We start from the raw sequence: 24,218 nt of genomic DNA on the forward strand, positions 1-24,218 counted from the left end.
TGAAACCAAAACAGCAAGAGACAAACATTCAGACACAAGAAACTAATATACACTGAATCACAGTGTGTGTGTGTGTGTTTGTGTGTGTGTGTGTGTGTGTGTGTGTTTGTAAAAGAGAGATCAGCGGTTCTGTGGTGACCCAGTTTCCTATAGCTTACAGGTTTCAAACACAGACCCACCCAAAAACCAGCAAACACAATAGAGTATTTCTTTTTTTTATTATCTAGAGTTATTGTTATTGTCTTTTAACTAGGGATGGGCATTTTTTCTACTTAAACTCTAAGTAATTACTTGAGTGCACATAGAAAAGTACACTGCATCTCATAGTTGTTCCAGCGTTTTATAATTCATTATTATAGTCTGTTATAATGTAATCTGTTACAAAAAGTACAAAAAATGTATAATCAAAATGTAATGCATCATATTTTGTAAGCAATCTATCTACAGGAGTCTGCAGTAAGTGTTTATTTCATTGTTTTACTTTGTTGTATAGTATTCATTGCTAGAGTTTTGCTGTTTGTTTACTGTGTTGAACTCACGTCGCTTAAATGTATGTGGGTGTGTGTGTGCTACATTGTTTTGACTTGTCCCAGGGTATTCACTGCTAGAGTTTTTTGTCTAGTGTGTGTAAAACTATCATTGTTTTTAGTGTGTCTATAAACAGTGCTTCATTTGTTTTAGAGTATTATTTATTGCTAAAGCTGTGAACAAAGCTGACTTCATTCCAGCCTTCACCACACAGTCCATCCTCAGCATCCTTGCACTGACAGAAACATGGATATGTCCAGAGGATACAGCAGCACCCGCTGCTCACTCCAACAACTTCTCCTTCTCTCACACCCCTCGACAAGGTGGGGGAACAGGTTTGCTCATTCAAAACAACTGGACATTTTCACCACACTCCTCTCTATGTAACAATACTGCTTTTGAATTCCATGCTATTACTATAATGCAACCCACAAAAATCCATGTTGTTGTTATCTATCGCCCTCCAGGTCAGCTGGCAAATTTTCTCGAGGAGTTGGATGTCCTGCTGTCCTACTTCCCGGAAGATGGTAGGCCACTTGTGGTTCTTGGAGATTTCAACATACACCAAGACAAGCCCCAAGTCACTGAACTTCATGAACTTCATGCTCTTCTGGCCTCGTTTGACTTGGAAGGACTAAGCACTACAGCAACTCACAGATCGGGCAACCAGCTGGACCTCATTTTTACATGTAACTGTACCAACTCAAATATTCTTGTTACTCCTTTACATGTCTCTGATCACTACTTTGTTCCATTCAACATGACTCTCCCATCTATATTAAAACAGACTCAGCCTCTGGTTTCCTTTCGCCGTAACCTCCGTTCTCTTTCACCCTCATGCCTTTCCACTGCTGTCTCTACCTCTCTTCCCACACAAAACTTATTTTCCACCCTGGATGTAAACACTGCCACAGACACACTAAAGTCTATTTTAACAACATGTCTAGACAGCATCTGTCCTCTCTCCTCTAGGCCAGCACGTATGACACTACCCAGCCCCTGGCTCTCTGATGTCCTTCGTGAACATCGGACTGACCTCAGGGCGGCTGAGAGGAGATGGCAGAAATCTAAAGATCCAGCAGATCTGGGTAAGTATCAGTCTCTGCTTGCAACTTTTTCAGATAACGCTAAATCTGCAAAAACTTCCTATTACCAGAACAAGATCAACAACACCACAGACACTTGCAGCTTGTTTAGAACATTTAACACAATTCTCTCTCCTCCCCCTCCACCGCCTAACACATCACTGACAGCAGATGTCTTCACCACATTTTTTACTAATAAGGTAAAAACTAATATTAGGTTTTACTTATAAGGTTACAGCCATCAACAATGTGGCTCAGCACCACACCCTGTCAAACACCCACCTCCTGTATGCAGCTCTTCTGTCTCTATGTTCTCTCTTCTGACTGACACTTAGGTCTCTAAACTCCTCTCCAACCATCCCACCACCTGTTCCCTTGACTCCATTCCTTCCCACCTTCTCCAGGCCATCTCTCCATCCATCCTACCTGCAATCACACACAATATTAACACATCTCTACATACAGGCATTTTTCCCACTACATTTAAGCAGGCTCAAGTAACCCCGCTGCTGAAAAAACCTGCACTTAACCCCACACAAGGAGAACACTACAGACCAGTCTCTCCCATCCCATTCATGGCAAAAACACTTAAAAGGGCAGTTTTGAATCTCTGCCTACACTATATTGCCAAAAGTATTCGCTCATCTGCCTTTAGACGCATATGAACTTAAGTGACAACCCATTCTTAATCCATAGGGTTTAATATGATGTTGGCCCACCCTTTGCAGCTATAACAGCTTCAACTCTTCTGGGAAGGCTTTCCACAAGGTTTAGGAGTGTGTTTATGGGAATTTTTGACCATTCTTCCAGAAGCGCATTTGTGAGGTCAGACACTGATGTTGGACGCGAAGGCCTGGCTCGCAGTCTTCGCTCTAATTCATCCCAAAGGTGCTCTATCGGGTTGAGGTCAGGACTCTGTGCAGGCCAGTCAAGTTCTTCCACACCAAACTCGCTCATCCATGTCTTTATGGACCTTGCTTTGTGCACTGGTGCGCAGTCATGTTGGAACAGGAAGGGGCCATCCCCAAACTGTTCCCACAAAGTTGGGAGCATGGAATTGTCCAAAATCTCTTGGTATGCTGAAGCATTCAGAGTTCCTTTCACTGGAACTAAGGGGCCATGCCCAGCTCCTGAAAAACAACCCCACACCATAATCCCCCTCCACCAAACTTCACAGTTGGCACAATGTAGTCAGACAAGTACCGTTCTCCTGGCAACCGCCAAACCCAGACTCGTCCATCAGATTGCCAGATGGAGAAGCGTGATTCGTCACTCCAGAGAAAGCATCTCCACTGCTCTGAAGTCCAGTGGCGGTGTGCTTTACACCACTGCATCCGACGCTTTGCATTGCACTTGGTGATGTATGGCTTGGATGCAGCTGCTCGGCCATGGAAACCCATTCCATGAAGCTCTCTACACACTGTTCTTGAGCTAATCTGAAGGCCACATGAACTTTGGAGGTCTGTAGCGATTGACTCTGCAGAAAGTTGGCGACCTCTGCGCACTATGCGCCACAGCATCCGCTGACCCCGCTCTGTCATTTTACGTGGCCTACCACTTCGTGGCTGAGTTGCTATCATTCCCAATCGCTTCCACTTTGTTATAATACCACTGACAGTTGACTGTGGAATATTTAGTAGCGAGGAAATTTCACGACTGGACTTGTTGCACAGGTGGCATCTTATCACAGTACCACGCTGGAATTCACTGAGCTCCTGAGAGCGGCCCATTCTTTCACAAATGTTTGTAGAAGCAGTCTGCATGCCTAGGTGCTTCATTTTATACACCTGTGGCCATGGAAGTGATTGGAACACCTGAATTCAATTATTTGGATGGGTGAGCGAATACTTTTGGCAATATAGTGTATCTCTCACAGAACAAGCTGCTGGATGACAATCAGTCAGGCTTCAAAAGTGGACACTCCACCGAAACTGCCCTGCTGTCTGTCACTGAGTCGCTGAGACAGGCAAAAGCTGGATCCAGATCATCCGTCCTGATTCTACTGGACCTTTCTGCAGCCTTTGACACAGTCAACTATCAGATCCTACTCTCCACCCTCTCTACTCTGGGCATCACAGGAACTGTGCTTGACTGGTTTAATTCCTATCTCTCAGGTAGGTCCTTCAAAGTAGCCTGGAGAGGTGAGGTGCCCAAGTCACATCAGTTACTCGCTGGGGTTCCTCATGGCACAGTGCTTGGGCCACTTCTCTTCTCTATATACACAACATCACTAGGACTCATCATTCAGGCACATGGTTTCTCTTACTACTGCTATGCCGATGACACACAGCTCTACTTGTCTTTCCAGCCCAATGACACCACAGTGACTGCTTGAATCTCTGCCTGTTTGGCAGACATCTAGGCCTGGATGAACCAATACTGAGCTCCTTGTCTTTCCAGCCAAACCTGCTGTTTAACACAACATCACTGTGCAGCTGGGTTCAACTACAGTAACACCTTCCAAAATGGTAAGAAATCTAGGGGTAACCATCGATAACCAAATAAATTTCACAGACCACATCTCAAAGACAGCACGATCATGTAGATTTACACTCTACAATATCAGGAAGATAAGACCCTTCCTCTCTGAACATGCCACATAACTTCTTGTTCAGTCACTTGTCATAACTAGACTGGACTACTGTAACACTCTCATTGCAGGCCTCCCTGCATGCGCAATTAGACCCCTGCAAATGATCCAGAATGCAGCAGCATGTCTGGTCTTTAATGAACCAAAGGGAGTGAATGTTACACCACTCCTTGTCTCTCTTCACTGGCTGCCGGTTGATGCACATTATCAAATTCAAGGCTCTGATGCTGGCATACAGAACAGTCACTGGGTCTGCTCCAGCATACCTAAAATCATTTCTGCAGAGCTACGTTCCCACCAGAATTCTGTGCCTTGTTGTACCAACACAAAGAGGCACGAAAACACTTTCCCAGACTTTCTGTTTCATCATACCACATTGATGGAATGACCTTCCCAACTCCATTCGTGAAGCTGACTCACTTTCTGTCTTCAAAAAATGGCTAAAAACACTTAACCAGTCACTAAAAATAAATAAATAAATAAATCCTTGTTGCACTTAAATCTGTCTTGAATACTACTATTCTGATGCTAGTGAAACTTTGTCATACAGCACTTTTCGTACCATTGTCTCCTTAAGATGATTAGTTTATAATGTATTCCTCTTTTGTAAGTCACTTTGGATAAAAGTGTCTGCCAAATGAATAAATGTAAATGTAAAAATTATGTAAAGACTCACTGGCCAACTCAGTGAAAGAATGTAAAAGGTATAGTTCACCCAAACATTTAAATTTTACTCACTCCAATGTCATCCCAGATATGTATGACTTTGTTATTTATTTATTTTTTTGAACACAAACAAAGATTTTTAGAAGAATATTTCAGCCCTGTAGGTCCTCACAATGCAAGTGAATGGGTTCCAAAATTTTATGTTAAAATTTATGCTGCCTTTATGTTATTTTTGGAGCTTAAATATTTTGGTACCCAGTCACTTGCATTGTGCATTAAAATCTTTGTGTCTTCAGCAGAATAAAGATAGTCATACACATCTGGGATGGCATGAGGGTGAGTAAATGATGAGAGAATTTTCATTGTTGGGTGAACTACCCCTTTAAGCAAGCATGTGTCTCATCTCTTCCTTCAGGTTACCATGATTACCTTAATAAGCATCCACCACTGTTTTCATCATGGATGGCTTAAGCATGTATTTGCAGACCACGCTGACTTGACAGGAGATACCATAACCATCACATTTTTAATAAGCCATGTTAGGTTGAAAATAGTTTTGAAGTCCCTGTGCTCTGTCTAGATGTTTGAAAGGAAGAACTCCTCCGGTGTGCGCACTTCTCTAGAGTGTTGAGCACTGTCTCTGCCCCGGACAAAAAGTCATTGCGCGCTGTGTTGGAGCATGTTGCTGTAATGATTCAGACTGCAAGGTACCGGCAAAAATCATTTCATAATCAATCTCAAAATGTCACATTTTGACACATTTGTGTATAGTTGTCACTGAATTTCGAATTTAGTGAAAAGTCACGCATGATCATTATAGATCAGCGTTTTCATGATCGATCATTGCTTTCAATTCTGCATACTCAAGTAATCATGCCCATCCATACTTTTAACAAGTAGGTATAGCTGCAGGCCAAAGATCTCCAGATGGGGACAGAATCTCCAAAAGAGGGTGGGGTTACACCAGAAGGGGCGGGGTTACTCCAAAAAGGGGTTGCGTTAACTCCAAAAGGGTGCATCACTTCCACACACGGTTAGGGAAAGGGTTAGGTTAGGGGCTCCCTATATCTTTGCTGGCAGTTTGGAGCTCCCGCCCCTTTTTGGAGCTATGCCTGCAGCTATACCCTTCTCACTTTTAACACTCACTGTTTCCTCCTGCACTCAATCGCTCTGTCTATCCGAAACTCTGGCAGACTGATGAAGCCTTCTGCTTTCTCATCCTGAGCAAAGAAACAAAAGAAAACAGGAGAAATCATTTCTGCATCACAAACACACCACAAATACAGCAGTTACATGATAACACAAATGCATAAATCTCTAAATATAGGGAAATAGGCATGACTTGGCAATCAATGTTAGGATATGGAGACTGACTCGAGACGAATGCTGATAATTGATAAATGTGTTCTATAGAGGAGAGAATGATAGGTAATAACTGGAGAGAATAACTGATTGGATGTTCAGGTGTTGAGCTTTTACAGTGGTTCCAGAAACATTACTTGTGAAATGTGATCTGTATGAAAGTGGAATACAACACATGAAACATACAAAAGAAAAAGAAAGAAGGGAGTCAGTTTGTTTGCTTACGTTTTGGTTGGTATACCAATACAGGTTGGAGTCTTTGAGAATGAACCAGTACTTCTTCCATTTCTGTGTGAAGTAGCCAGTGGCATCTTTCTTTTTCCATAACCAGCCTTCACAGTCACCATGACCCAAATCTTTGCAAGCAATACGCCTCCTGCTGGCACTACTTAGGGAGCCTACACACACACAAACACACACAGCATTTAATTTAATAGCAACCACATACAACAGAATACTACAAAGCTATGATAAGGCTGACAAACACAACACAATGTAATTAAACACAACAATGGTTGTGCTCAAAGTAAAACCAGAGGCCTGTGTGCACATCTTGTACCTTTGCTTTTTTTCTTGGGCTTGGTCCTCAGAGAGGCATAGTGCATAGACTAGAAAGAGGAGAGGAAACAGACATGAGGAACAGAGAGAAGATGTCTACCTGGATAATGTCATGGAAAAAACTGGTGTTCATCAACTTATTTTTCACTACCCAACTCGGTTTTTTTGTCAATAAAGATTTATTCACCCATGATGCATCAGCAAGAGAAGTTCAGATATACTCTCCTCACATCATAAATGTATGTGGTTGAATCTGTAACTTCTGTTGCCAACACTACTGTAAGTATTCTCAATACACATATTCTCATTCTCATTACACTACTGATGCTGAATTTTTTATATTTTCTAAGTGTTTGGGAGTGTAACAGAGGAATTATCTCAACATATATTATGTGTGCATGTGGTTTACCTTCCTCATTGATGCCCCTGCTTGTCGGTCCAGTCCTGAACTAGCATACCTGCAGAGAGAGAGAGAAAGAAATAGAGAGACAGACAGGAAAGAGAGAGAGAGAGAGAGAGAGAGAGAGAGAGAGAGAGAGAGAGAGTTCAATTTTCAATGATGTTTTAATTTTGGGGCTGGTAAAATATAATAGGTATTGTCAAAGCACAAAACAACACCCCTGTGTTGTTATAACCCAATATGACTTTCTTTCTTTTTATTAACACAAAGGGAGAAGTTGTGAAAAAATGTTGTGCTCATTGATGTCATACAATGGCAGTTTATGGTGACCACCTCTTTAAGCTTCAATAGAATGCAAAAGTATAATTCAGAAGTCCATAAGTAATAAGTCTAATGAGTAATTGAGTCCAAAAATCTAATAAATGATTCCATGAGGTCCTCCACAGCGATAGCAACAACAGAACACAACACAGCTGCACACAAACAGAGAACAGAACATATTAAACTTGTCTGAAGAGTTTGTAGTCAAAGAATTGATGCATTTCTATGCCCAGTCTTATTTTTTTGAAAGTGTTTGTTTGGACCAGTGCCAGTTCAAAGTGGAAGGATTTACCCATGTGATGCCAAAAATAGAAAACAAGTGATCGCTAGAACGTACCATCGCTTGTCACTGCTGGTTAGGACAAAAACTCTGATTTTCATTAAAAAAAAAAGATAACGTTTATTGCATATTGTTTGCAGTCAGGGTAGAACACGGTGTGACAGTGGCTGCCTGTATCCTCTTTTATGTCTCTGTAACACAGTTCAATGGAAAGGAGGAGGCGAGAACCGGCTTAACAATATAAATAATATTTAATGAGAAACTGAACCAAAAAAACAAACACACACAGGTGTCAGACAGCTGTCTGTAACTCTCTCTCTGCCATACTGCCGTCTCCAGTCAGCCTTTATCCCTCTCGGGCTAATCAGCCCAATTAGGGGCCGGGTGTGCGGAATCACGACCCGGCCCCGCCCTCTGCCCTGCCACAGTCTCTGTTGATTTCTGAGTACTCCATTAAAAAAATAAGGCTGGGCATAGAAATGCATCAATTCTTCAACTCCAAACTCTTTAGACATATATAGTAAGTTCTGTTCTCTGTTTTTTGTGCAGCTGTGTTGTATTCTGTTGTCGCTATCACTGTGGCAGACCTGATTTTAGATAAACAAAACAAGATCAATGGTCAGTGAACATTTTCACTAAATAATACATTAGATTTCGGTTTGTTTCTCACCAAATCTTATCGTATGCTTTCATAACAATCATGAGTCTCATTGAAAAATTGATTAGACTTCTGAATGATACTTTTGTGTCCTTTTGAAGCTTGATGATGTGGTCAACATTTTCACAATTTCTCCCTTTGTGTTAATAAAAAGAAAGAAAGTCATATAGGGTTATAACAACACAGGGGTGAGGAAACAATGACTGAATTTTCATTTTTGGGTGATCTAATCCTTAAAGAATAATGCAAAATAAATAATACAATTAAATTAAATGTTATTTTAAACTAAATTACAAAATAAAAATGTTTTGTACTGTCAAAATTTAAGACAAACAAAACCACAGGTATTGGACAAGATGTCTCAGGTCAGCTTTACACCTGATTCTAACTAATAGAACCCTAGCACAGCTGCTCGTTCTCACACACAACCTGAACCACATACACACCCTCATTCCATATATACACACCATGCTGATGAAGCTGTTTTATCTGGTTTTTTGTATATGTCGTAACAGCAAATAAACAGAGATCCTTCCGTCTTCAGTTAAAGACGTCTCACAGCACTGAAATCTCACAGAGAACTAAACCTCTCTGAAATCTTACAGCTCCTTTAGACTTCAGCCAAGTAATTTCTGTTCCTCATTCTAAAACAAATGGCATATAATTAGGAAAGGTGACTGTCTTGTGCCCAAATAAAGATATACTAACATCCTGTCTGTCTGTAACAACATGAAAGTTTGCAGCCAGATTAGAGACCAGATTAAACAATCTCTAACTCTCAGTCAAGACCTTTAAAGGGGTCATATCATAAGCAATCAAAGTTCCAACATCTTTTGAAATAAAAGAGTTTGTTTTACTTTTAAAACATACTGTAACTTTCAGAACTGAAGACTTGCTCCCCAGACCAGAAGGATTGATCAATACCAAGTTCCAAAAATAACTAGTTTTGAAATCCTTGGATTTCTAATATCAGAAACCCAAAACATTACACGTTTACGCATGAATGATGCTAGTTTCATGTTCAGAAACTTGGCCAGGTCACAGTAAGGTAATAAGGAGGAAGTAGGATAAATACTATTATTCATAACACCGGAAGAACTAATGATAAGAGTAAAATGTGGGGAAATCTGCCAAATCTTATACTTCTTCTTGTATTGTTTTTTTTTATTTTATTTTTTTTTATGAGCGTGGCAGGATCGGAATAATTTACACATGTACTTTTTAGATATTTTCCATCTTTTTGTTTTGTTTTTGCAATTAACATTTTTATTGATTCACACAGAAAATACGAAAAGCAAAACATATATACATGGAATCAACATTTAACATTTAATCCCCACCCCTCCCAATCCCCCACCCTGATCCCCAACAAACACTCCCGTGGTCACATGAGCATATACACACAAAAAAAAATAAAAATAAAATACTAATAAAAAATTATATATATTTTTTATAACACTTGCCCCATTTCCCAGCAAACAAATCCAAATTACCCAGTCTACTAAATACCACTTCCTCATATGCTGCCACCCTCCCCATCTCTGTACACCACTCCTGAAATGGGGGCGCTTCAGCAGACTTCCAGCCCCTCAAAACAATCTGTCAGGCAACCATCACACTGGTCCAATTCTTTATGTTTTTATTCCCCACATCGATGACCTCCCCATCGCCCAAAACACAGAGTCTGGGGCAAAACGAAATCCGAGTGCCCAACACGTCACACACAAAACTCCAAACACAAAACTTTCATCCAAACTTTCATCTCAACACACCACCAAAAAACATGGGCCATGTCTCCATCCTCCGACTGGCATCACCAGCAGGTAGGTATGCCTTTAAGACCAAGCCTATACAATCTAGAGGGGGTCCCATACAATCGATGTATAATCTTGAATTGCGTAAGGCGCATCCTTGCATCTCTAGATGAAGACTTGACATTTTTTAAATCCTAGCCCACACTCCTTCCTCCAATACCTTAAAGTTTACATTTTTCTCCAATAATCTCTTGATAGAAGTTAAGGCTCCGTCCCCCAGACTCTGAATTAACAGGGAGTAATACACTGATGCCTCATGACCTTTTCCAAAAGCAGTTATCACCACTCCCAGATTGTCTGCCATTTTAGGGGGATGTATGTTACTCCCAAAAATAGTACAGAGCAGGTGGTGCAGCTGTAAATACCTAAAAAACTGAGATCTAGGAATCCCAAAATGTTGAACCCAACCTTCAAAAGATCTCAACACTCCGCTCTCATATAGGTCACCGAGTGTAGTAACCCCCCTCACAATCCACTCTGACCAGCAGAAAGGGGACTTATCAATACATAATTTAGGGTTCAGCCATATGCTTGAGGCAACATTTAAATAAATGTCAGAATGAAACATTCTGGACACTTTTGTCCATACCGAGTGCAAATGCGAGACAACATGGTGTAACTTAACTTCTCTGGTTAGTTTGATAGAAAGGCTTTGCAATGGCAAAATAGGGGCATGAACTTCCTGTTCAATACAAAACCAGGGAGGGGCTTTCTCAGGTGGAAGCGACAAATGAGCCAAATGTCTGAGACCGAATGCATAATAATAAAACAAAATCTTGGGTAGGCCAAGCCCACCTTTGTCGATCGACCTATGTAACTTATTAAAATGTAATCTAGCACGCTTACCATTCCAAATGATGGTCTTCGCTATGCTATCAAATTGCTTGAAATAAGAGAGGGGGACATCTACAGGGAGAGACTGTAGCAGGTAGTTGAATTTTGGAATACAATTAATTTCAATAACATTAACCGTCTCAATCATAGATAAATGTAATGAAACCCACCAGCTCACATCGCTAGAAAACTTTTTATTAAGGGGTCAGAATTAACTAACTAAATCACACAAATTTGCTGGGAATAAAATGCCCAAATACTTAATGCCCTGTTTGGGCCACTGGAAGGCACCCGGCTGGAAGGCCGTTCCTGGGCAGTACGCTGTTAGAGCCAAAACTTTGGATTTAGACCAATTGACTCTGTATCCTGAGAACTTAGAAAATGTATTAATAATTCTGTGGAGGCAAGGCACTGATCTAATGGGGTCAGAGACGATTAATAAAATATAATCTGCGTAAAGCAAAAGCTTATACGCCATACTTCCCGCCACCACCTCTGGAAAATCATCCTCCTTTCTTATCGCGGCTGCTAAAGGTTACAGGGCAAGACAGAACAATAATGGGGTGCCCCTATCCAGACTAAAATATCCTGAAATTAATCCATTTGTTTAATAAAGTAATTTAATCCATCCAATAAAAGTGTTCCCGAACCTGTATATTTTCAAAATCGTAAAAAAATAATCCCATTCTGCCAAATGAGATGGCAGCAACCGGAGTCTGATCATTCGCCACTGACCACATGATATTGATGAAACGCCTAAAGTTATCAGAAGAGCTGCGGCCCCGAATAAACCCCACCTGATCTACATGTATAAGAGATGTCATAACTTTACTTAATCGGTTAGCCAGAACTTTTGACAAAATGTTTACGTCTAGCTGGATAAGGGAAATTGGACAGTAACTCTTACACTCACATGGATCTTTGTCCTTTTTAAGAATCAGACTGATCCTGGCTTGTGTCATTGTTGGCAGAAGCTTCCCATTCTTTAATGATTCCGTATAAACTTCTAACCAAAGTGGAGCCAGTTCTGTAGCTTAATATCTAAAAAATTCAGGGGCAAAGCCATCTGGCCCTGGAGCCTTGTCTGTAGGCAAGGCCTTAATTACCTCGCCAAGCTGACTCAGAATCAAGATAATTTTTTTGCTTCTTCGTCAATTTGGGGAGTTCTAATGGTTCCACAAAGTTTCTAATATCTTCATCAGTAGATGAAGACGTGGAACTATTGAGATTAAGATAGAATTCTTTAAAAGCATTATTATCAATGGCTGAGGTAAACATTTCACCACCAGCAGATTTCACTGAGGGAATGGTAGAGAAAGACTCTCTCTGCTTTATGTATCTATCCAAAAGCTTCCATGCTTTGTCCCCTGACTCAAAGTATGACTGTCTTGCCCTGAATAGCCAAAACTCCACCTTCTGCGACAAAATAGTATTATATCTGTATTTCAATTGGGTCAATTCTCTGAGGCCATCAGACGACATTCGGCGATTCAGCTCTGCCTCTGCACTTTTAATATTTCCTTTCAACTCCACGAGTTCTCGTGCTTTGGATTTTTTGACAAACAAGGCATACTATATGATCCGACCCCTAAGAACCGCCTTAAGTGCCTCCCAAGCCACGCCCACAGAGGATACTGAGGACCAGTTGGTCTCCATATAAACATTGATTTCAGCCTTTAACATTTTTTAAATTCAGGATTTTGCAAAAGGGATACATTAAAGCACCAACTATATGATTTATTTTTCTCTGTATGTGGCAACATCTCAAAACTCAACAGGGCGTGATCTGAGACTAAGAGGTTTCCAACTGAGCAATCAACAACAGATGAAATGAGGGACCTAGATATAAAAAAAAATCTATTCTAGAATAGATTTTATGGACTGATGAAAAAAATAATCCCTACCAGATGTGTTCAAAAGTCTCCAAATATCTGTAAATCCAAGATTTTTACACATACTGTTAAGCATCAATGTTGCCCTAGGGGGCTTACACACTTTTGCTTCACTGTGATCAAGGACTGAGTCCATCAAAAGATTAAAGTCTCCTCCCAATATTATATCATGAGGGGTGCCAGTGGCTTGCAACATCCCTTCAAGATCTATAAAAACAGCCCTGATCATCAGTATTAGATGCGTAATTATTAGTCAAAATCAACCTTTGCCCCTGAATTTCTGCTAAAACAACAATGACTCTTCCTAATTTATCTTTAATCTGTTTGAGAAATTTGAATTGTAGATGTTTACTTATTAATGTAATGACTCCCCTGCTCTTTATTGAGCCAGCACTAAAGAAAACATGCCCACCCCATATCTTCCCAAATTTTTCAGCTTCCTGCAGGGAAAGATGGGTTTCTTGAAGAAACATTATATCAAATTTCTTTCAATTAAGAAAATAAATAACTTTCCTTCTTTTTATGGGGTGCCCCAGCCCATTCACATTCCACGTGGAGAGAGACAATCCACTCATATTAACATTTTACATTTTGACATATTAGAAAAAATAGATTGTGTGTCAAAAATTAAATTATAAAGACCACATTCTAACATTAGTGGAACAATTAAACCCCGAACCAAACAAACAGAAATAAGAAAAACGTGCACATTAACCGCGCACGACAGCGCCAACCGGCATCTATCCCTCTAAACTCAAACAGTCCATGTACGACAACGAGAGCCCCTGTGATAACTTTGCCGTCGGATTGCTCAAGTCCGGTGCTTCTATACAAATTTTGTGAGACAGATTTACATAACAGAAAATAATCCATAAAACAAACTCCAGCCAATAAGCGGAATAAACACATAAAAAATGTGTCGATTTATCTACTTAACTGTCTCAAAGGTGTGTGCCTCTACAAAACAAGCTCCAGCCACAAGTGGAACCAGCACAAAAAAAATAAAATGGCCCGTTCAGTTCTTCGGGCAGTCAAACTCACTCCAATGTCCTACAACAAATATTCCACAAAACCAACTCCAGGCCACAGGAGGCATAAGCACCCAAAACGTGCAGATTCATCCACAAACGGTCCGAAAAAATGATACTACACAAAACATACTCCAGCCACTAGGTGGAACCTGCACAAAACGAAACGAAGAAGGCGCTCAGTTTTCTCGGACAGTCAAGAGAATATTCAGTGAGTCAGGTCCACTAGGCGGCAACATGAAGATCACCAAATGGCTTACTCACTCCAATGTCTTTATGTAGGACAATGCTTGCTGTGGGCATGTAAATTATCTACGGCCATCCTTAGTATCTATTCTCAGTTTGGCCGGAAACATCAGAGTAAACGCAACCTTCCGAAGATGTAAGAGTTTCTTGCATTCCTTGAATCGATCACGTTTCTCTCTTGTCAAATTCGTAAAGTCTGGGAACAAGAAAATGCTGTGGTTGTTCCAAGAAATCTTTCCTTTACGTCTCGCCTTGAGGAGTAAAGGAAAGGAATTCCAACAATTCGGACATTGTTTCGTCGATTACGATTCTCCAAATCCTCCAGTTTTTCCCAGACGCGTTCTAAATCTCCCTTGGTTACTAGCGGGTTAGCAGCTAATTCCCTCTCCGATGTCTCCAGATAATCGATCTGTTTCTCAACATCCACAACTCTTGTAACCATCTCAGAGAATTTCGTCTCAATGGAAGTGATCGATCGACGTATCACAGCATGATCCTCCAAGTCTGCAACGACCGTCGTCAGCATTGCCGACACATTGATCAGTTCACGCCGGATTTCTTTCAGTTCACCGTCTGAATTGCTGAGGGGCTTCAGCTTGAGCACGTAAATGTCTTTTAATATCTCCAGATCCCGAGAATTTCGAATTCTTTGACATATTGTCTTCCTAGAACATTTAAGAATCAGGGTGTATCAAATCTCACCGGTTTATGTCACAAATAGTATTAAAACTAGCAAAGTGCACAGAGCTCGCCGTTCACACATCTGCTCCTCGCATGGCGCCACGTGACTCTCTCTTGTATTGTTTTTAGCACCAGCACTATACATATCTTTCTGAAGGATCTTAAGGTTAAAAAAGAGTGGCTAAAGTTTATTTTTAAGAAGGTTTGTAATCGTTTCAGTCCGAGCAGTTTAAGCGATTGTTTTGTGAATCTTTCACAGAGTAATTCAGGATTTGCAAAGAGGCTGTTGAAGGATGCGGCAGTGTGAGTGCTGTGTATCATTTAACATGCGAAGAGGGTGTTTACATAGAAGTCTTAAAGGCAAAGCAGCAAACAAGCCTGTTTACTAAAAAGAGTCAGGAGAGGATGGAAAATGGCAATATTACTATGACTATAATACTAAAACTACATTATATATGTATGACTGTTTTTGGTACAAAAGTTTTTACTTACATTATAACTGGACCTCAGGGAAAAGTTTTAAAGAAGGTATTGCGGTTACTCACCTATCGGCATCTGCTCGGAGTGTGTCTGCAGCTCTCTGGGGCAATGAACAGAATGAAAGAGAGAGAAAGGAAGAGAGATTTACATTTCCTGTTCTTACAAAATTGAAACTACTGCCAGAGAACTGTGTGTGAGTGTGCGTGTATCTGTGGGTGTCAATGAACACATGACAATATTGCACAAATGTGTGTAACCAAAGCAGTGACATCAACGTCTGACCTCTTCATAGACAAATGGACCAAAAATTTACTTAAGAACAGTAATCTTTGAGGGTGACAAAGGATGTTCGGAAGTGACTCATTTTGTGTTCAAGCTATACATGGGAATCAAACCCATGACCTTGATGTTTTGATCACCATGATCTACCAGTTGAGCTACAGGAACAAATGAGAATGATTTTTGTTCAAACACACATAAATATCAGTAGTTTTACGAAACACCTCTGAGTTTGTATTAATTAAAGACCATGTGTTTTGAACCGTGGACTTCCTCAAACCATCCAACTGTGCTTGTGCTCTGTGTAGTATCTGTCCTATTGCCTTGAGAACAGTCAAACCTCTGATCAGATTCGACATATCACTCACATGGTAGTGTGGCATTGTATTTGAGTCGGACACGGGGAAAGGCAGACCCTCGGGGGGACCTGTGTCCAGACGCACTGGTGGGGTAAGCATAGAGGGACTGATGGGAAAACTGGGGCTGCTGGGATTTCGGCTCTTTTTCCTTGATCGCCTGCTTGTGTCACGTTGGGAAAACTCTGCCTCTTCCTGGATGAGCATAATTCTGTCATCACTGAGGAACCGCAAGAGGGAGGAGTCCGAATCTAATCGAAAAAAATAGAGGAAGTTTGTTTTGGAGAGAAAGACAGAAACAAGCATTGAGCCAGATTCTGAGGGAAAGACAGCAAAAGGACTTAGAATGGAACCATATAGTGAAAACTGTGCATATTCAGGGACAATATAAGGAGGAGGAAAAATTTTATATGTGAAATCAGTTAAGGAAATTGTTCACCGGAAAATGATAATTCTCTCATCATTTACTTACCCTTATGCCATCTCAAACTCGTATGACTTTCTTTCTTCTTGAACACATATGAAGATATTTTGTTTAAGATAGGATTTGAATCTTTCCATACAATGCAAGTCAATGGGGTCCAACACTTTCAAGCTCTAAAAAGGACATAAAGCCAGCATGATGATAGTCCATACGACTCAAGTGGTTTAATCCATGTCTTCTGAAGTGATATGTTCGGTATTGGGTGAGAGCCTTATTGTCCTTTTTGGAGCTTGAAAGCATTGGACCCCATTGACTTGCATTGTATGGATATACTCACATCATATTTCCATAAAAATATCTTCATTTGTGTTCCTCAGAAGACAGAAAGTCAAACGAGTTTAAGATGGCATAATGGTAAGTAAATGATGGGAGAATGATCATTTTCTGGTGAACTATTCCTTTAAAATATCCTATTGCCTTTGATAGAAACGTTGCCTGTTATTGTGGGGGTTTTTTACTCTAAAATGCACATGCAATCTGGTGAATAATTATTATGCATCACAGATCAAGCCAATCTCCATGTGAATGGACAATGATAGCAATTCAAAGTGAAAGAGACTGGTTTGGTGGAAGCAATTATTACACTGATATTTTATGGGAAAAATTTAATGTTGAGCAATATACCTATATTACTGCATTAGTAAAACTTTTAAATGTTGGAAAATTACTTGTAAAGAAATGAATATTATGATCAAGACATTTTTTGTTTTAAGAGAAATGGCACGAGATCCAGATTTCACACCAAATGACTTATGTTTTTAAGGTTCGGGCTAGTAAAGGACTTATAAATGTTAAAATGTATGATGAAAAAGGGATGAGTACATCTGAGGAAATATTTTTAACATATGGATACAATAGGAAATCATTCAATAGACACTTACAAATAAGACATTATTTGAAAGATGAATTTCAAATAAATGATATGATATTCATCCCCTTTTGAGGTATATAATACAAGTAAATAAAACCAATAAAATAGAAAATGCAATATGACAAATGTATTAAATATTCCAAGAAATGAATGTTGAGAAATTATATAATATGAAAGGAAAATGGGAAATAGAACTTAATACAAAAATAACAGATCGGGAATGGGAGCAGAGTCTCCATTTTGGCAAGAAAATGCTGAAAAAAAAAAAAAGAATATGAGTGTAACACGGTTTAGGATGGGAAAGGAAAATATTATATTTAAATAATAATATTTAATGAAACATTAAAACATAAAGACAAAACATAAACACAAACGCACACACTGCAGCTTCATGTGGCTCTCTCTCTCCCAAACTCCTGCGTCCCACTGCATTTATCCCTCTCCTCGGCTGATTAGCCCGATTCCCGCTCTCCTCCTCATCACAATGAGATATTTTATAACACCAGAAATATCATTTATATATTTGTAATACACATAAAAAAAGAGAAAAATTAATAAATAAATGTGTCTATTACAAAGAATGTTAATGGAAGGTACAATGTATTGAGAAATGTCTTGAACGGATAGACACAATAAAATATAAAAAAATAATATAATAAAATGCACATGTGCATTAGCTGGACCGGGTTAAAAATATATATATATTACGTGATTTGAGCAAAAGAAGCACAATTTATGATGCCATTGTTGTTATATTTTATTGCTGATTTAAAAAATGTTAAAACATAATTCTGACAAACAGTTTTGGAGATTTCTGACTTTCCCCATTCAAGCAGATAGGAGTTGTAACCTACTTGTATGCCCTTTGTCTACATAAAAAATAGCTGTCTGGGGCCGTTGCCAAGATTACCACCAAGTAAACTGACTTGCCTTAAAAGATCTTTGACATATTGCAAACTATTCAACTCATAATTACTTTTTAAGTGAAACTATTCTGACACCTTCCTGTATGTGTGTGGTTTGAGAGGTTTATTTCCCCTCATAGAGGTTTGCCTTCTATTTATATCAGTGCAAGTGTCTCCTACATGTTCTCTGTTCTATTTTTAGAGTTCTGTTTCAAAAAAGAAAAGAATGTCAAGCAATGAATTACTAATTTTACTTATTATGGTTTCATCTTCACCTCTCACATCCCAGAAAACAAACAGCAAAGTTGGTTATTGTCAGCGTGAACGTTCTGCTTATTACACAGGGAGTTAAAATCTTTTATACATTAGTGCTTAGACATTGGCAAGATGGGCCAGTTTTTACCTACTGTTATTATTGCTCATAACTCGCATAACTCAACCCGCATCATCCGTGCAGCAGACATGAATGATACCTCACATCATGCAGCTTATTGAGAGGAGGTGTGCTCTTACTTTTCTAAGCAATCAGACTTACAGTTTTCACCTGGTGAAAGATAAAAGGAGCTAAAATTCCCATACATTTACATTAAAGGAGGAACTCAAGGCACAGCTAGGGACCAGAATGACATAGATACTTAGGGTGGTCTCTTTTTTTTGTTGTAATTTTCAAAATCACCAGAAATATTTACTGAATATTTTATGACAAAAAAACCTACACTAGACTGAACAATCAAACTACGGTAGCTTCTTTAAAGAAAAATGCCCCGGGGTGCCAGGGTAGCTCAGCGAGTACTGATGCTGACCACCACCCCTGGAGTCGCAAGTTCGAATCCAGGGTGTGCTGAGTGACTCCGGCCAGGTCCCCTAAGCAACCAAATTGGCCCAGTTGCTAGGGAGGGTAGATTCACATGGGGTAACCTCCTCATGGTCACGATTAGTGGTTCTCGCTCTCAATGGGGCGCATTGTAAGTTGTGCGTGGATCACGGAGAGTAGCATGAGCCTTCACATGCTGTGAGTCTCCGCGGTGTTATGCACAGCGAGCCATGTGATAAGATGCGCAGATTGACGGTCTCAGAAGCAGAGGCAACTGAGACTTGTCCTCCGCCACCCGGATTGAGGTGAGTAACCGCGCCACCACGAGGACCTACTAAGTAGTGGGAATCGGGCATTTGGGGAGAAAAAAGTGATAAAATATATATATATTTTTTTTAGATGGCCCAACTTTGTTTCACTCAACCTTCTTCAACAAGAAAATGTAACAGTGTTTCCTGCTTTTGGTTGCAAAGTTCACTAGAACAAAGTCACCAACCTGCAGGTCTGTATTCTCTGAATCAATTCTCTCTTCCTCTGAGCTCTCCTACTAAGAAATGTCACTGGTTCTTTTATTGTTTTGTGACGTTAATGTTCTTATTTAACACTTTCTTACCAAAAGAACTTATAGATACAATTGTATAGTATTGTATACAGGTGAATCACTGGCTTAAATTGCCCTAAAGCAGGGGTTTTCAAAGTCTTAAATAGTAAGTCCCCCCCCCCAACAAAATGTACAAGAATTTTGCAGATTTATATACATACAATAATGTTGTATATAAGCCTATACAAAAGCCTGGTAAATCATACATAAGATGGCCTATACTAAATGTCAACAATATCTTTCTTCCTCTAAAAACAGCAGTACATTTTGGCCACTTATTTGAAATTTTATCAGGTATTTTTATCTAGTGTTATATTATCAAAATTCATCATATTTCAGACATTGGAGCAATTCCCCAATGATGATCAATAACCTTAAATTCAGTCTGACAGACTCATTCGGCACTATGTCTTACACTGGTGCGTGATTAACGGCTATAAATATTTCTATTAATAATATGAAACTGTATTCTGCATTATTATTATTGAAAATGCATGTTTGCCCTTATGAAAATGGAATTACTTAACTGTTTTTTAGCCTATATTTGTGATAAATTTGCATCACATGAGCCAGAGTCTGTCTCTTTGTGAAACTGCACTTGTCACAAACACATGAAGACACTTCGACCCCGATATCATGTTGAACTCGTAACAATGGACACATCGTGATAGCAGAACAGAGGCAGAGCTATACGGATAGCTTTATAATAGATTCACGAGTGCACAGGACACATTTTGAGCGTGCACACGCACTCTACGAGCGATAGATTTGAGAGCGCGTGTTTAGTTTTGTGCGAAAACGAAGGAAATCAGCGTGCGAGCGGAGAGATTTGTGCGAGCACAACCGGTACATGGATGCGCTCTCGCATGATATGCATTCGTTCATGACATATAATAGTATTATAACACCATAACGCTACGGTCCATTAAGCTATTAATTTTTATTTATCTTGACAATACATTTTTATAGTATTTATGTATCTTTTGATTTTACTAGTTGCATTTATCATCAATCTCCACTGACAATCTTCCACTGACAAGCTCTGGTGCCCCCCTGGGGAGGCGCGCCTCCCAGTTTGAAAACCGTGGCCCTAGAGCATTTGGCTCAATTTGCCCCACAGCCATCATTTTGGGGAAAATGCCTTGAAAAGCACTAATCTTTAGTTAAAGGAATATTTCACCCAAAAAGGAAAATTCTCTCATCATTTACTCACCCTCATGCCATCCTAGTATGACTTTCTTTCTTCTGCTGAACACAAACAAATATATTTAGAAGAATATTTCAGCTCTGTACGTCCATTCAATGCAAGTGAAAGCTGGCCCAAATTTTGAAGGTCCAAAAAACATAAAGGCAGTACAAAAGAAATCAATACGATTCTGGTGGTTAAATCCATATCTTCAAAAGCGATACAATGGATGTGGGTGAGAAACAGATCAATATTTAAGTCCAATTTTACTATTCATTCTCCTCCCTGACCAGTAGGTAGCGATATGCATGAGGAATGTGAATCGGCAAAAACAAAAGAAGAAGAGTGTGGAAGTGAAAGTGGAAGTGGAGATTTATAGTAAAAAAGGACAGAAATTTTGATCTGTTTTTCATCCACACCTATCATATCGCTTCTGAAGACATGGATTTAACCACTGCAGTCATATGCCTTTATGTGCTTTTTGGACCTTCAAAGTTCAGGTCATCATTCACTTGCATTGTATGGACCTATAGACCTGAGATATTTTTCTAAATATCTTTGTTTGTGTTTAGCAGAAAGAGTTATACACATCTGGGATGGCATGAGGGTAAGTAAACAATGAATTTTCATTTTTGGGTGAACTATCCCTTTAAAGTAATATACTTGTTTTGTATGTTTTACAAAAAAAAAAAAAATGTATCTCCTTTTCTCCCCAATTTGGAATGCCCAATTCCCACTATGCTACACTCCGCGATCCACACACAACTTACCACGTGCCCCAGTGAGAGCGAGAACCACTAATCGCGACCACGAGGAGGTTACCCCATGTGACTCTACCCTCCCTAGCAGCTGGGCCAATTTGGTTGCTTAGGAGGTGGCTGGAGTCACTCAGCACATCCTGGATTCGAACTCACGACTCCAGGGGTGGTAGTCAGTGTCAATACTTGCTGAGCTACCCAGGTCCCCTTACATGTTTTGTATGTTAGCAAATGATCAACAAGCATGACATGTATTTTTTGATCTGGGTGATTTTTTTTTTATTTTGATGATCTTTTTACTTACCACAAAGAAAAGTAACCTTGACATGCCAAAAAACATCATCTCATCTAAAATGATAAGCATTTCTTGAATATATGGTCACATAACAAATATTTGGCACAGTTCACTAGATACAAGCTGTGGATATCAACTGGCTTGCCCCACTCTCCCTTACTGATATAGTTAGGATCAGAGATGGAGCTTTTATGTTAGCATCACAACACTTAGCTCTGACCTCAAAATCATCATTGAGATAAACATCTGACAATCTTTAAAAGACAAGTTCTTAATGCCATTTTTGGGGAAACAGCTTTAATTTTCCTTCACAGACTAATAGACTAACATTGCCTACAATGAAACAAAACTAATAGGTAAAATCATCACCTCTGCTTCCTCTTTTGTAAACACCAGATTCCTGAGGCTCTGCCAGCCACTCAGTTCCCATGGAAATCTGCCGGGGGTCACCTACACGGTGATACATACAACATTTGAGTGTGGTTGTGTATTGTATGCTGTGTTTTAGATAACATCTATCATCTCTACTCTCAATGGGTATCACTGTACAGAGTTGTACAACATACTAAATTGGCTGAGATTTACAGTTTAAGGATAGAGCTCACTAATGCTGTAATCTCCTGTAATGCACTGCATCAATGTCCTGCTTTTAAAAATGGCACACATCCAGAAATGCCACAAAATGTACCATGTAACATTGACTTAGCACACAACAATTTAAATATTTATGGTTGTAAACTTTGTACTGTTTCATATATTATTAAATACAGCATGCAGTATATTATATACAGTGTGTAGACAGTATATATTTGTAGATTCAGTGGACAATAAATGACTAAGAAACAATAAAGTTTTGGTAAAAGGAATAACGTAAAGTATCAAAAGTATCAAAGTTTAAATTCAGTGACGTAAGTACAGAAAGTAAAAAGGGGAACACTTTACAATAAGGTTCCATTTGTTAACATAGCATTTTAATATATATCAAAACATTTTTAAAATCAAAAATTGTATATGTTAACATTAGTTAATGCACTATGAACTAACAAGAACTAACAATGAACAATTGTATTTTTATTTTTTTTATTTTTTTTACAATCAAATGCTGTAAAAAATATATTGTTCATTGCTAGTTATGCATGTGCATGTTAGTTTTATGCATGTGTTTTTTCTTACAGTGAGTTGGCGTTCGGTCTCTGCGTCGCAGTCCCGTATTTCTCCCAGAATCCTCCTCCAGGAGGGGGAAGTACTGCCCTCCAAGTACCTCCTGTTCTACAAAATACCCTGGAGAATCAGAACCAAATACACCAAACCCACCCCGATCCAGATCCTCCTCCCTGAGAAAGAGAGAGAATGGGAATGATTGTAAGAAAACAAAAAAGAAAAAGCATAACAATGACACCAACGTGCTGAAAGTGACTAAAAGTGTCTTGCTTGTTCATTTGTTAATACCTGTGTCCATAGACAGGGGACAGTATAAAGACGTCATGTCCCCCAGGTATGTCCACTCCAGGTGAGAGTCCCACTGAACCAAGGGTGCTGGGTGGGGTGGGTGAACCACTGCAGGGACTGGTAGACAGCGGCTGCCAATCAAAAACATGCATGATACAACATCATGCTGTTAGGCACAGTGTAGAGCTAATATCAAATATCAGACAGAACAGCCAATGTCCTCATGATGGGTAATAAAAGTATTCATATACAATACAGTAGATTTAAAAAGAGTCCACTGAAAACGCTTTTATTTTGCATAAATTAAACAAAATTATATAATGTGTATTTCATTACAAATTCTATTATCAGCATAGCAATTTGAGTAAAAGATTAATTCAAAAAATAACATGAGTTTCAGAATTTAATATTTTCATGGAATGAACCCCACAAGTTTGCGTAAAACTTGATGAAACTTGTAATTCCAGCATGATTTCTGAATGTTTCACAGAGCATCTTGTGTGCTTTAATAGAAGCAAGAAAATCTGAGCTTTTGTACAAAGGAATGAACTAATAATTCCCTTAAAGGTATAGTTCACCCAAAAATTAAAATCCTCTCATCATCTGCTAACCCTCATGCCATCCCAGATGTGTATGACTTTCATTCTTCTGCTGAACACAAACAAAGATTTTTAGAAGAGTATCTCAGCTCTGTAGGTCCATACAATGCAAGTGAATGGTGACCAGATCTTTGAAGCTCCAAAAAGTCACATAAAGGCAGCATAAAAGTAATCCATAAGATTCCAGTGGTTTAATCT

The 24,218-nt window shown here is 39.4% G+C and overlaps 1 protein-coding gene and 1 long non-coding RNA gene across 5 annotated transcripts in view; one reads left to right on the top strand and one right to left on the bottom strand.

Moving 5' to 3' along the window:
- Positions 1–24,218, bottom strand: part of LOC127429199 (connector enhancer of kinase suppressor of ras 2-like) — a 79,447-nt gene that overhangs the window by 7,752 nt on the left and 47,477 nt on the right. The window contains exons 10-18 of the mRNA XM_051678077.1: positions 23,422–23,552; positions 23,146–23,306; positions 22,342–22,422; positions 16,071–16,309; positions 15,489–15,523; positions 7,199–7,247; positions 6,791–6,839; positions 6,457–6,629; positions 6,016–6,089 (exon numbers count right to left, since the gene is read on the bottom strand). Coding sequence (XP_051534037.1) covers positions 6,016–6,089; positions 6,457–6,629; positions 6,791–6,839; positions 7,199–7,247; positions 15,489–15,523; positions 16,071–16,309; positions 22,342–22,422; positions 23,146–23,306; positions 23,422–23,552 — 992 coding nt within the window. The remainder of the gene's footprint in view (positions 1–6,015; positions 6,090–6,456; positions 6,630–6,790; positions 6,840–7,198; positions 7,248–15,488; positions 15,524–16,070; positions 16,310–22,341; positions 22,423–23,145; positions 23,307–23,421; positions 23,553–24,218) is intronic.
- On the top strand, positions 6–23,286 carry LOC127429309 (uncharacterized). Of its 4 annotated transcripts, none has more exons than XR_007895261.1 (5): positions 6–863; positions 996–1,217; positions 1,501–1,616; positions 22,369–22,429; positions 23,148–23,227. It is a non-coding gene; the product is annotated as an uncharacterized LOC127429309 (long non-coding RNA). The 4 variants fall into 4 exon arrangements; XR_007895259.1 differs by lacking the exon at positions 22,369–22,429 and adding an exon at positions 5,450–5,576 and having other exon boundaries at positions 32–863; positions 23,148–23,282; XR_007895258.1 differs by lacking the exon at positions 22,369–22,429 and having other exon boundaries at positions 46–863; positions 23,148–23,286.

The sequence above is a fragment of the Myxocyprinus asiaticus genome, chromosome 3, assembly GCF_019703515.2.
Source record: "Myxocyprinus asiaticus isolate MX2 ecotype Aquarium Trade chromosome 3, UBuf_Myxa_2, whole genome shotgun sequence".
In the NCBI taxonomy this organism is placed as follows: Eukaryota; Metazoa; Chordata; class Actinopteri; order Cypriniformes; family Catostomidae; genus Myxocyprinus; species Myxocyprinus asiaticus.